Consider the following 13433-nt stretch of genomic DNA (forward strand, 5'->3'; position numbering starts at 1 on the left):
GTTTTAATGTTGCAAACAAATTAAAGATCAAGACTTACATTTTATATTTTATTAATAGCCTTTTTGAGTGAAGTTATTGTAAGAATTGATCTCGGCTGAAACAGCTTGTGAATGACATGCTATGGCAAACAGTACATTTAAATAGACCGACAAAATATTAGTAAACAAAAGATGATGTAACTGTTCATGGAGTAATGCTTCATTTATTGTGACAAAAAGTGACAAAAGAACTGTTACAAAGACACTGATTAATCAAATGATACACAGTTTGACTTTCTCTGTTGTTCAATATCTCTAATGGCAGTGCTGAAGTTGTAATAATGTTGGTGCTGAACACAATGTTCAGTTTGGGGTACATAAAATCTGCCCTCTTAGCATGACTCATATTAACATCCTGTCTTTGACTGAGTTTCTGAGCTTGTTGAGTCATGCAACTGTCTGATGATTCAGTCATCACCACCGTCATCATCATCATTGTCATTATTGTCTCCTCTTCCAACATATCCCTCCCCCTTTGGCTTTTCGTGCTCTCACTTGCTCTTCATTCTCCTCCTCAGTCATCTCCATCCACTGCTCCCAGTGCTGATTTGTCCTTCAGAAGTCCGTTAGATGGGTCCCTCTTATGGATCTTTCTGCGTACTGATCGTTTCTTTATCGTGCCTTCGTCCGAGCCCCGGTTCCAAAATGCCATGGTATCCCATAGCAAGCTGCCAAGCTGTTACCGAGACAGAGGGAGCATGTCATGTGATCACAGCAGCGTTTCCCACTGAGCTTCTGTAATTTCCTCCCTTAGCTAATTCTAAAGTGAACATGAACCAAGCAAGGTCTGTGGCTTTAACTACCTGATAATTTCCATCAGTCAGACCATGCTCCTCCTCCAGGAAGGCATCCAGAGCCTCTGAAAGAAAGCAGAATGCTGGGTAAAACAGAACCATGTATACACTAACACAAAACATGGGTCACTCCTGGAACCGGTAAACAAAAACATACAACACTGATCTGTCTTTAATGATTATAGAACACAGGCCCACTGGCAGAGTGTACAATCAAATAAACAGACTGATAAAAACAAAGGAATTCGTATGCATCCATTGCATGGGCCAATGAATTAGTTCATGTTCAAAGTCAATGGCAAGGAGTGAAAAGAGGTGTTACCTTGCATTTGCTCAACACTTGAGCTGACCACCACAATGAGCATGGCCAGGGCAATACAGCGGTTGAGTGTGATGCCTTTCCATGGATTCTCCACCTGACTCAGCGATTCAACAGGGAGTTTCCGGCGATAGGGCACTAACGTAACATAACAAAACCAAGTCAACAGGCACCCCTACCTTCATGATCTATGACATACATATGCTTCCACACTTAGTTCTCAACTTGCAGCGGACTCAAACTATGGCAAACCCCATTGAAACTACATCAGGTTGTTACCCTTACTTATTAGTGCCCTAACTGGTATTTTAACCAAACCTGTAGACATCCTAGAGTAGGACTGGGCCCCAGTGCTATGTAATGGTTTTACATATTTGACAATATGTTCTTGTTCTCACACAAGCATGCATTACTTGCATTATCATATATTCTTCAAACCCACTGTGTATTGTTTTTATTTTTTTACATTTAGCTATATAACACAGACGCTGTCAGATAAAAGGGTAATAAACAGACTTGAAAGCAGGTCTTCTTTGGAGCAATCAGGGAACCTGAACATAAGAAACCATGATTAGAAGGCTATTCCTTTCTATGTTATCCAAGACAAAACGTAGCTTCAGGTCGCACAAAAAGCGTGGGTTACAGAATATTCAGCTGAACCAGAAGCTGTGTTATGAACGTTAAATTCTTATATTTTAATGCAAGATGATTCCAAGTCTGCCTGAAAAACAGTGTCTCTGCATATGACAACGTTGTGATCCAACCACCCAAGAGGAGTGTAGGCTACAACGACTTGCTTTAAATAGCCAGGCTCAATCAGATGGAACCAAGAGTAAGTTAACACCGTTGGCTGTTGCAAAATTACAAGCTACATGCCTGATTCACATGCAAACAAATCAGTCAGCCGTAGCCATGACAGTGAATTAGTATAAAAGCGCCATACCTGGATTAACCTGTTGTGTTGTGCGATTGGATAAGAGCTATACACTTTAGAAGCAGGGTGTTAGCCCACGTCTCGGATTCTGTTTCAAACACTTGACACTGACAGACAGGCACAGCTGGGTCAAGAGCAAAAAAATAAAAACCCTGGCGGTGATATGGACAGTGTTTTTATTTCAGGTTAAAACTCATATTGCAGGTAAGGTAGTAGGCTACCTCCAACTAGTAGGGGACATTCTCATACATCTGCGTTTTCTAAGACCTAAGATTTAATTGTTAAATTAGCCTAGACTACAATAATGAAACAGGCAAATGTAAGGCAACAAATAAAACAAAGCTGCTCAGGCATCATCATAAAAGATAGAAACGTCTCGTTGACTTACTTAGTCTTCAATTTCTAACGAATATTATGTAAATCAATTTCCAGAGTTGTTTTAAGGCATGTCAGTCTCAGTTACGCAAAGAAATATATCTTAAGATCATTTACGTAAGATAAATCGCTCTGCCCCCGTTATGACTCCACTCGGATAACGCCCGCCCCGTGCTGGCAAAAGTGATCGTCGTTAGAAAAACAGTATCATTTGTGGAGAGGCGAGAGAGATCTGCGGGCTTGGACGTTGGCCGGATGGTTAAATCCAACCTACAGACGATACTGAATAGCCATTGTTTTGTGCGCGAAAAAGAGAGAAATAGTTCCAAAATGCCTGTCATTGAGCTGAGTAGTAATAAACCCGAAAGTGAAAGGTAAGTTCAGGATCACTGAGTTGTTGACATGGAAAATTGGGCCTTGCTGCTATGTTACCTGTCGAGTTAGCCATCCTGTCGCGCTAGCTATGTAGCTGCTTAGCATGCCTTTTAATCAAGATTTGTGAATATGGTAACATTAGCTAGCGTTTGGGCCTCGTGTCTTGTTGATGCGTAATAAATCTCACCGATGTTGTAATATTTCAGACTTAAGAGGTCGTTACAATGCATTTACTTAAGTTAATACACGTATATGCTGTATTTCCCAAATTGTCATCTGCGTTAAATTCAGGTTTATGCAGGGAAAGAGTTTAAATGAATAACGTTGGCTATACTGACTAACACATTGAGAATCCTGTAAAGATTAATTAGCAGTCCGACATGGGTAGCTATCTAGGTGGCCCGCTAACGTTACGTGTTTACATTGCTAGGTGAGGTAGCTAGCTCTGAAGTCAAGGGTTAGCTTTATGCAGCTATATGTGTGCTGTTGGCTGAATTAACAGACTTTTTGATTGTACTGTTAATAATACTTTTTGATTTTTATAAAGGGGGTTTTACGGGGTGGAACACTCCCTCATTCATTAATGTATAACTTGGCGAGTATAAATGTCAGGTAATTGCTCATTAATGCTAAGACAAGTTAACGTAGCTAGCTAAATAATTGTATGCTATGCTATCAGAAATTCGTAGGACACGATTTGGCATGCTAGATAGCTATTTCAGCGAGTAACTGACCCCTAATCTCAGACGTCGAAATGCGCTTGAAGTTGAATATGGATTATAAATACAGGTAGCCTTTATACATACGGGAGTCGAATGCATTTATCTAGCGCTTTGTGGTGTGAAAATGTCATGGTAAATAGCTAATCGAATATTCTAGAAAAGGTTGGTTACTAAGGGGTCCAGTAAACGGTACCGTAGTCACTGAAGCATGAAGCACCCCTGGATTATCACAACAAACTGTCAAATATTGCGATGACATTTAAAAGGGAAACAAAAAATGTTAAAATAAAGGTTAAGATATTTGCCTGTGCTAAAAAATAACGATCGTCACTCAAATAAATGTGTCGATATTAGTCATTAGGACTGAGCTAGGAATGTATCCAGGCTCGCCTTATTTCCGTGCCCGCTATCCTAGTAAAGGCGGCTGCTTGGTTCAGCGTTGGGGGTTAACGGTTGCGCAAAATTTACTCAGTGCAGTTCATGCTCCCAAAGGTTGCGCGTGTTGTCATGAGCCTGCCATTTACTTGGCAGATAGAAAGCTGTTTCCCTAACAGAAAGTCTGAAGCTTGAAGTTCTTTTCAAACCTTTGCTTGGGTAGCACTGTTAAACTGAGCAGACATGCAGACTACATTTGAGTAATCTCATCATGTAACATTCGTTTTCTAAAAACAATCACATAGTATTGCATGTTTTACTGTGGTAGAAAATACTTTAGCTTAATGCTAACGTATATGGAAAATCCTATAGACACCGCGCTAGGTGTTAGCATCAAGTAATTCACGTTAATGTTTTTGTATGAGCCTGACATTTGCTCTGCAGATAGATAACAGGCAGTGTTGGGCAAGTTACTGAAAATTAGTACTTAGTTACAGTTACTAGTTACTTCTTTTAAAGGTAATTTAATTACTTCCCAGTTACTGTATATCAAAAGTAATTAGTTACTAGGGAAAGTAACTTTTAAGTTACTTTTATATCTGCGTTTAATATAATGAATATGAACAGTACTGAACAGACAAACCCAATAACCATATATATTTTTTACCTAATTATTTTAAACAACAGGGCAACATGCCTTCAAATCAAGCAGTAGTACAAAAGTCCCTTTTAACACTTAACTTAACACAAAATAACTGTCTCAGTCATTTAACAGTGTTTTTTTTTTTTTTTTTTTACTACATTAGGCCCAATGTAGTTAAAGTGATTGGCTTACAGTATTAACACCATATAAAGAGTAGGGGGATACAAAATAATCAATTAGTGGTTCAGTTCACAAAATACCCTGAAACACCCACACAGTATTCACAATATGCTAAATATATAATTAGAATAATATCTTTCTAATACATCCTAATCGCTGGCAATCCCCACCTTGATCAAGGTAGGAACTGTTTATAAGTTCCCACTGGTCCCGGTGGCGCTTCTTTCGCCGTTGCCCCGACAGCCAAGATGACTGAGGACACGAACCATAGACATGTGTACCTATACATGTCTATGACACGAACACCCTATACAGTTGGTAATAGATTCCACGCGTTTTCTGGTTAAACAATAAATGTTGGAAACCACGATCGGTGTCCTAGCCTTCTTTCCATATGTATGCGCGATTGTATACAAGTGCAATGAATGTGTGTTAGCGGCCGTGGAGAATGGGAGAAATAATTGCGGTTGTATATCCGTGTGTGAGTGCGTGCGTGATTGTATGCAAGTGCAATGTGTGTGTGTGTTAGCAGTCCTGGAAAATGGGAGAAAAAGTTGCGTATGTACAGCCTTGTGCGTGTCTTTGTGTGTGTGTGTGTGCGTGCGTGATTGTATGCAGGTGCAATGTGTGTGTGTTTGTGTGCGTAAGCGGTCGTGGATCTGGGTAGCAGAGTGTCTTTCATGTGCGGTCGCATTGGTCCTGCGACGTCAGATCAGAAGAAGATAAAGTAGGTCTATCTTGTCTTCTTGTCTGCAAGTGTTAATTTTCCACAAAAGATAGTAACGCGGGTAACGAACTAATTTAGATTTCAGTAACTGTAACTGCGTTACTCGATTTAAACAAATACTTAGTTACATGCTTGTTACCGCTAAAAGTAGTGGAATTACAGTAACGCGTTACTCCCAACACTGATAACAGGTTCCCTAACAGAAAGTCTGAAGCTTGAAGTTCTTTTCAAACCTTTACTTGGGAAGGCTGATTCATGCTTCCTTACATAAGCGTAAGCGCAAGCGCAAGAGGCCGCGCAAGCCCCTTGCGCGACTTCTTACGTCTTGCGTGCGTCGGCCCCTTTTTCTAGACTTGCGTCATTTTTTACGTAAGCCCTTACGCGAGCCTCGCAGCCTGCATTCTATCAACGAATGATACGAGATGAGGTTACTAAAATATTCTGCATGTCTACTCAGTTTTACAGTGCTTCCCAAGTAAAGGTTTGAAAAGAACTTCAAGCTTCAGACTTTCTGTTAGGGAACCTGTTATCTATCTGCAGAGCAAATGTCAGGCTCATACAAAAACATTAACGTGAATTACTTGATGCTAATACCTAGCGCGGTGTCTATAGGATTTTCCATATACGTTAGCATTAAGCTAACGTATTTTCTACCACAGTAAAACATGCAATACTATGTGATTGTTTTTATAAAACGAATGTTACGTGATGAGATTACTCAAATGTAGTCTGCATGTCTGCTCAGTTTAACAGTGCTACCCAAGCAAAGGTTTGAAAAGAACTTCAAGCTTCAGACTTTCTGTTAGGGAAACAGCTTTCTATCTGCCAGGCAAATGGCAGGCTCATGACAACACGCGCAACCTTTGGGAGCATGAACTGCACCGAGTACATTTTGCGCAACCGTTAACCCCCAACGCTGTAGCAAGCAGCCGCCTTCAGTCTTAAGGCTGATTCATGCTTCCTTACGTAAGCGTAAGCGCAAGCGCAAGAGGCCGCGCGACTTCTTACGTCTTGCGTGCGTCGGCCCCTTTTTCTAGACTTGCGTCATTTTTTACGTAAGCCCTTACGCGAGCCTCGCAGCCTGCATTCTATCAACGAATGATACGAGATGAGGTTACTAAAATATTCTGCATGTCTACTCAGTTTTACAGTGCTTCCCAAGTAAAGGTTTGAAAATAACTTCAAGCTTCAGACTTTCTGTTAGGGAACCTGTTATCTATCTGCAGAGCAAATGTCAGGCTCATACAAAAACATTAACGTGAATTACTTGATGCTAATACCTAGCGCGGTGTCTATAGGATTTTCCATATACGTTAGCATTAAGCTAACGTATTTTCTACCACAGTAAAACATGCAATACTATGTGATTGTTTTTAGAAAACGAATGTTACGTGATGAGATTACTCAAATGTAGTCTGCATGTCTGCTCAGTTTAACAGTGCTACCCAAGCAAAGGTTTGAAAAGAACTTCAAGCTTCAGACTTTCTGTTAGGGAAACAGCTTTCTATCTGCCAGGCAATTTGGCAGGCTCATGACAACACGCGCAACCTTTGGGAGCATGAACTGCACTGAGTAAATTTTGCGCAACCGTTAACCCCCAACGCTGTAGCAAGCAGCCGCCTTTAAGCCTTTTTGTTTTGCGTAGCTAGCTAGCAAGCCAATACCAATACCTCTCTGATTTGCAGAATTGCGTTATTCGTGGTACTTATTTGTTAAGGCGTCAAGAGTCTGTAAGTACTGATGCCTAATAGGCTTGGACAAAATAGACAAACGTTAGAGACTAGTTGGCTGAACGTTTTAGGTGGTTTAGCATTTTACAACGAACTCCAGTTCCACAGGTAATGTTAACCCGAGCGATCTCCCCCATTCCGAATGGGTCAAAGATGGTACTTTTAAATGTGGTTCATTCAGGGACCACTTATTGGAATACTTCTTAACGACATTCAGATGTAGGCTAAATCTATTATTGTACTTCGCGTTTAAACACAACGATTTTCGATTATTTGCATCGTATCCTGTGCGCATGATTGTCACGACTTGGAATACTTATTTACTATTGGTATTCTGGGCGGATAACTTGTCAAGTGAAGGGACCATTCAGTTCAGTTTTAAGGGAAGTCGGTCACGAGTTTGCATTGAAAAGCGTGCCCCTTTTTTGTCTTGTTGGCGTCATTCCCACATAGTATGAAGCCTACAAAATCTTCATACCTTCATAGTTTCAAACACCTTAGTTGAGTCATGATATTTAGAAGCCTCCAGCAGTCATTTAGTCTTCTTTTTTTTGTCAGTAAATGATTCAGGTCTACATCACTCGTTTGTTTAATTGCCCAAGAGGTACATTATCTTATTACATCACCTTAACTATTCAAGTCCTGATCAAAAAGTGGCCATTGTATCTACTTGTTATTAACCCAAGCTCTATTATATAACCCCATCCCTTGTTGTATGATTGAGCACATGCCTTTTAATCAGTTGTCCCAATACTCAACACCCAACAACGGTGCTGTTTAGCAAACTAGCTGGGCACTTAGTGGGGAGTTGCTGGCATTCAATGTACTTTGCGTGTTTGTGGTTTTAGTGACGGTGCAGTACAGAGCAGTCTTGCATCGTCATCTGCCTCGCTGGTTTCCATGACGCTCCAATCCCTTCCCAGCATCCCTTACACAAGATGTATTTACCAGAGCCCTGTCCTGTGCAGGCTTTTTTGCGGATTTGCATCTTGACCTATGGGATTGGATGGGAACTGTTATTCTGGCCACTCTAATCCCCTTGTGTAATGCTTGTGATTCAGCCAAGTACGAGCCACTTCATTCATCAGCGCTGTGATTATACAACAGAAAGCTGGATTTCTGCATCAGTCCTCCCAGCTGTCTGATGCTTTCCAAGCCCTCCTTTATCTGGGTATAGGGTTCATGATTCAATTTTTTTTGTTTGCAGAGAGATGTTGAGTCATATAGGTTTTATATGTAAAGGAAATTCCAAGTACAGTGGCCATCTGAACTGGTGGTATGTGTGCAGGTGTGAGCCTGTATGACTCATGCTTGTTTAGATTGGTGTTGTGTGTCTGTGTGTGACATGGTGGTGGTTCAGACATTGCAATCGCACATTCACTACACATGTCGCACTACCTTGATGACTTATTATGTGCCAGTTGCTGCTGTAATGGCCTGTTTGAGATGATGCACAGAGAGTAGATGACAAAATTTCCTCATGGTTGAAACCCGCTGACTGCCCTCCTCCATGCCCAACTTGGATGTCCTGAGAACACCAGACATTTATGATGATCACGTCAGCAGTCTTAATAATTAAACTTTGACCCTCTGAATGGCACACTCCTGCGGTAATGTTTGACAAGGACAGTTTGTGCAGAGAGAAGAGCAGCTGTACAGTGCAGTGAACTTGATCCCACGTTTGCTCAGGGGTTGCCTTAGATTTTGTCAAACCAGGCTCTGAAACTACCTCATTGTAAATCCACTGGCAACCTTAGCAACCAGGGTTCAGATCACCATGAGATCCAGACTAAAGTGGGACTGCCATGATGTGCAAACACGTTAAAATCTGTTGGATGCTTTAAAATATGTTCAGTCAAGAGTAATTTACCATTAAATATTGCAAATCTTCACAATGGGAACAAACTTGTAGTTATCAGTGATAAGTGCCTGAAGGCTTACATATTGGTTTATGGTGGAATCTTGGCCTGCAGTGTTTTAAGTGCTTTACTTTTTGTTTAGCAAATCAACAATGTAATACAGTGCAGATGTATTGTGGCTCTTTAGTGCCATTGCTTACCTTAACCATGTCTATAGTTTGTTAAGTGGGGAACAAGGAAATAGAATGTTATTTTAATGAACAAAACATGTTGCAGACCACATTCGTAATGCAAAATGTTTCAACAAGGAAAGGCAACAGTTTGTATTTCCGTGACCAAATCATGTCATAACAGTTCGTAAGATCGCTATTTTGATGCTTTGTGAAGCCAAAACCCAAATTCCAATCCTTGTTGTCTCTGGAGAATTTGGACTGAAGTTTTTTCTCAAACAACTATTTTGCTCTTTAAGCTCAGAATAGCTTCGGTCAGTTGTAAACAATGGAAAATTAGCAGAGTTGAAACTCTGAAACAGTTAGAGGTTTCAGTGGTTCATTTACTGAAATAATGTTTGTAAGAGTTTGAGGTTTGTTTGTCCAATTGTTTTAAGTAGGTCACACCCAAAACTCCTCTACTTAGAATAAAACAAGCACATTGACTTTCAGAAATGTCAAAAATGTGATGTGGTTGTTCACATTACCCAAGAGTTTAGAAAGGTAGCCTCATCATTGCTTGGCCTCTTGCCTGTCTGTCTCTCTCTTCCACATGTATTATTTTGAGGAAGTCAGTCACAGGGTTTTCTCTGGAAACAGATCCTCTTTTGACTCGGCCTATCCAAATGATCAGTAATTAACCTTTTACAAAACCTGAGGTTAAAATGAAAGGAGGAATAAAATGTCTCTCTTCCTCTCCCTCTCCGTCCCCCCATCTCTAGTGTGCGTCGTTGCTCCCGGTGTTGCAGTAACCCGTGTCCGGGGCCTCTGTGGTGTTCCTGATGCCCCTCTCCCACCCCTGAAGATCCCAGGTGGGCGGGGGGACGGCCAGAGGGATCACAATCTTACAGCTAAACTATTCTATTCTGTAAGTACACACACACACACACAAACACACACAGCTTCCCAGCTAACCAAGCCTCTACTGCTATTCTGCCAAGAATATAAACTATTGTATTACATAGCCTCGGTCAATTATTTAGTTTAATGCCGTCATTCATCTTGACACTCTGTAAAGACATACAAGAATGCTTAAACCATTCTCATTCAAAACATGGCCTGCTCCAGGTAAAAAAGGACGTATGGAATAAAACATAACGTGTGCTTCTAGTTCAGCCACTCTCCCCTGTAAGGCCTTTGACCACTCTCTCCACCAGGCCACGATGTTCTCGCTCGGCATTGGATTTTCCTTTTTTGGCTGAGGTGTGCTGTCCTCTATTTTCCCATGTTCTCTGCAGCAGTTAATCTGCCCAGTCCCATCGCCACTCTCATCTCCAAGTTAATCTGCTCTCTTTTCTCCCCGTCCTGTCTGCCCTCTCCGAGCTCTGACAGAGACAGTGTCCCGCTTAAGCTGTTTTGTGTCTCTCCTCAAGTGACCGGCTTAGCGTTCATCAATGTTTCTCCTTTTTCTTTAAATCTGCTTGCAAGTGATATTGTAAACCCGAGTGGTCTTGTGTGTGTGTGTGTGTGTGTGTGTGTGTGTGTGTGTGTGAGAGCACAGTGAATAACCGAAATAGCTTTGTTTGGGAGAAACAAAAACGACAGCATTACGAACATAACTACTATCAAGCAAGATTAACTCTCCCTCAACTGAAATGACAGGCCAGAGCTGTCTACTGTGTCAGAGCCAGCAGTTGGTCTTCTGGACTTCTCTTTATCCATTGGGTAGGAAGATGGGGGACTGCCCAGACAACCCTGCCATGCTATATCTATATCCTCAGCCCGTCCCCCCTGACCTTTACAGTAGCACGGCTATTATTAACCTAAGGGGGTGATTCCTAAGAGCATTTTTCTGTGTATCTTTTGCTCTGCTGAGGAGCAGGTCTCACACTCTGGGCACTCTGTGTCTCCATGCAGGATAATCATCTGCTGGTTTTTGAGGAGCCTCCCCAGCTGAGTGGCCGAGTGCGCTTCCTGCTGTTCGAGGCGCAGCGTGCCGCCGAGGCCAAGGCACCGGCCTGGAGGGCAGCGCTGAAGGGGACAAGTCTTTATGTAGAGATTCCCCCTGGAGCCCTGCCTGAAGGCAGCAAGGACAGGTACACACACACACACACACACACACACACACACACACACACACACCCACACACACTTCTTAAATGTTTAAATGTACCACCCCTATTATGTAGTATTACCGAGATGCTTGAGGAATTGGCCTCATTCACTTTAACCTCAATATGAGGTCACCCATGTAAGTGTGATGGCAGGGGTTGGGCCATGTTGGACACAAGCACTCGGGATGCTCTGACATGTGTTTTAACTGGGTCTGTGTGTTTTTAGCTTTGCTCTGTTGCTGGAGTTTGCGGAGGAGAAGCTGCACGTGGATCACATCTTCATCTGCTTCCACAAGAAGCGAGACGACCGAGGTGAGTCTGCTTGGCAGAGTGTTGCGTCTGTCTGCTTTCTCTTTCACTTCCCCCATCGCAAAGAAACGTTAAACTCACACTGTCTCTCTCTTTCTCCCCAGCATCGCTGCTTCGGACGTTCAGTTTCCTGGGCTTTGAGATTGTGCGACCAGGTCATCCCCTCGTCCCTTCCCGCCCTGACGCGTTCTTTATGGTTTACAGCATCGAGAAAGACTCATCTGACGACGAATAAGCTTAATCCACACACACACACACACACACACACACACACACACACACACACACATAGACATAACACACTCACGCACACACTCACTCACGCACACACATACTCTTTAATATACTCTCTTTCTTCACCATCATTCTCAGTGAATGACAAAGAATCAAGAAATTAAAACTGAGCGTAGAATTTTTCAGTGACTTTTGTTTTTCATTTCACGCCACCTCTTTGGAGTCGTGCTGTAGAAACGTGACATTTGCACTTGTTTTGGATCTGGATCTCATTCAAGCTTACACCTGGCACACATTTATTTGTTACTTTTCCTACCAGGGCTTGTCCCAGTTCATTGAGGCATCAGCCTTCCCTCCTCCACAGAGTCAAGGGTATTTGAGAGAGAGAGAGAGAGGGAGAGGGAGAGGGCAGTCGGGCTGATATTCCTCTCACTCTTCCTATCAAATGGCCCAGTGGAATGTCAGCCATTTTGTTTCTGCCTGTCCAGTTACTTTAGCACAGTATGAACGAGGAAGGGAGGCAGTGCGAGCAATGAGCTGGAACAGATCCCCATGATTTTTTTGTTTGTTTTTGGTTTAATTATTCTCTGGTCCTCCAACTCCCTCCAACCTCCACTTTACTGATCGTCTCTATAGGGTGTAATATTTATGATTGAAGGTGGCCATGCAACATTAAAACATTATGTGAGTAGTTTTGTTTCTCATGGCTATTTCATGTTGATTTTAATGTTTGTATTGATTTTTTTTTTATGTGTGCATGAATCTGAATTTTAGTTGTGATTCTATTGAAGATTGAACTCTGCATGTTGTAACAGTGCACAGAATAAAGTGCTCAAACAAATTAATATGAATGGTTTTGTCATTGGATGTCATTGTTTTTTTCTTCCTCAATGAAGGGATTAGTTTGGTATCCTGTGCTTCTTGCTAATGGTCTTTTGACCTGAAGTTCATGCTAATTCCTCCGTGGATGTGATGTCTGACGTGTACTCAGTTAAAGTACTACACAAATGAACTAAAACAGGTGCTCTCCCACAGTCTAAGTGTAGTTGCTGCTGTAGTGTACAGCTTTGTCACAATGCTGGATGTGACTTGGATCATGTAGGCTACTGTACCTGTGCCAGCTTTGGAAAATAAAAAAAACTGATATTGAGCCTCCAAGGTCAAGGTTCTTATCTCAGGTGATCGTAAGAAGCTCTGATAATACATGTCTCTTTGCCCACTTAATTTCTTGTTCAGAGGGATGTTACATCACCTAAGATGGAAAATTACAAGACCCACTACACCTGCATATTTTTATGTATATCTCATTAGGTAACTGCTGTAGCGAACATGTCTTTTGCATCATTGTAAATGTCTTTAGTTTTTGAATGGGAAGGCTCTTGCAATTAAGTACATTTTATAGGTCATCCTTTTTTATTAAAATTTTGAATATTAGATATACCACCGCATCGAGGTGCGTAATATGACCACGCCACTGACCCTGAACTTTTACAATCAATCAAACAAGGCAGGCTTTCTTAGCTAATGTGAGCACATTCATTTGATTTAATATTTG

General features: G+C 41.7%; 2 protein-coding genes across 2 annotated transcripts; one reads left to right on the forward strand and one right to left on the reverse strand.

Moving 5' to 3' along the window:
• Window positions 1-183: 183 nt before the first annotated feature.
• LOC308360106 (uncharacterized protein) lies at window positions 184-2203 on the reverse strand. The gene is made up of 5 exons (XM_080831869.1): window positions 2096-2203; window positions 1669-1703; window positions 1156-1290; window positions 843-898; window positions 184-715 (listed from the first exon to the last, which is right to left on the reverse strand). Coding segments are annotated over exons 2-5 (354 nt in total). The 5' UTR covers window positions 1670-1703; window positions 2096-2203; the 3' UTR covers window positions 184-553.
• A 438-nt stretch (window positions 2204-2641) lies between these two features.
• Window positions 2642-12723, forward strand: oaz1a (ornithine decarboxylase antizyme 1a). Its single transcript, XM_080833080.1, is given in 6 exon segments — window positions 2642-2835; window positions 10004-10061; window positions 10063-10149; window positions 11139-11317; window positions 11562-11647; window positions 11749-12723. Coding segments are annotated over 6 exon segments (660 nt in total). The 5' UTR covers window positions 2642-2716; the 3' UTR covers window positions 11880-12723.
• The last annotated feature ends 710 nt before the right edge of the window (window positions 12724-13433 follow it).

Source organism: Sprattus sprattus, assembly GCF_963457725.1.
Source record: "Sprattus sprattus genome assembly, chromosome: 2".
Taxonomy (NCBI): Eukaryota; Metazoa; Chordata; class Actinopteri; order Clupeiformes; family Clupeidae; genus Sprattus; species Sprattus sprattus.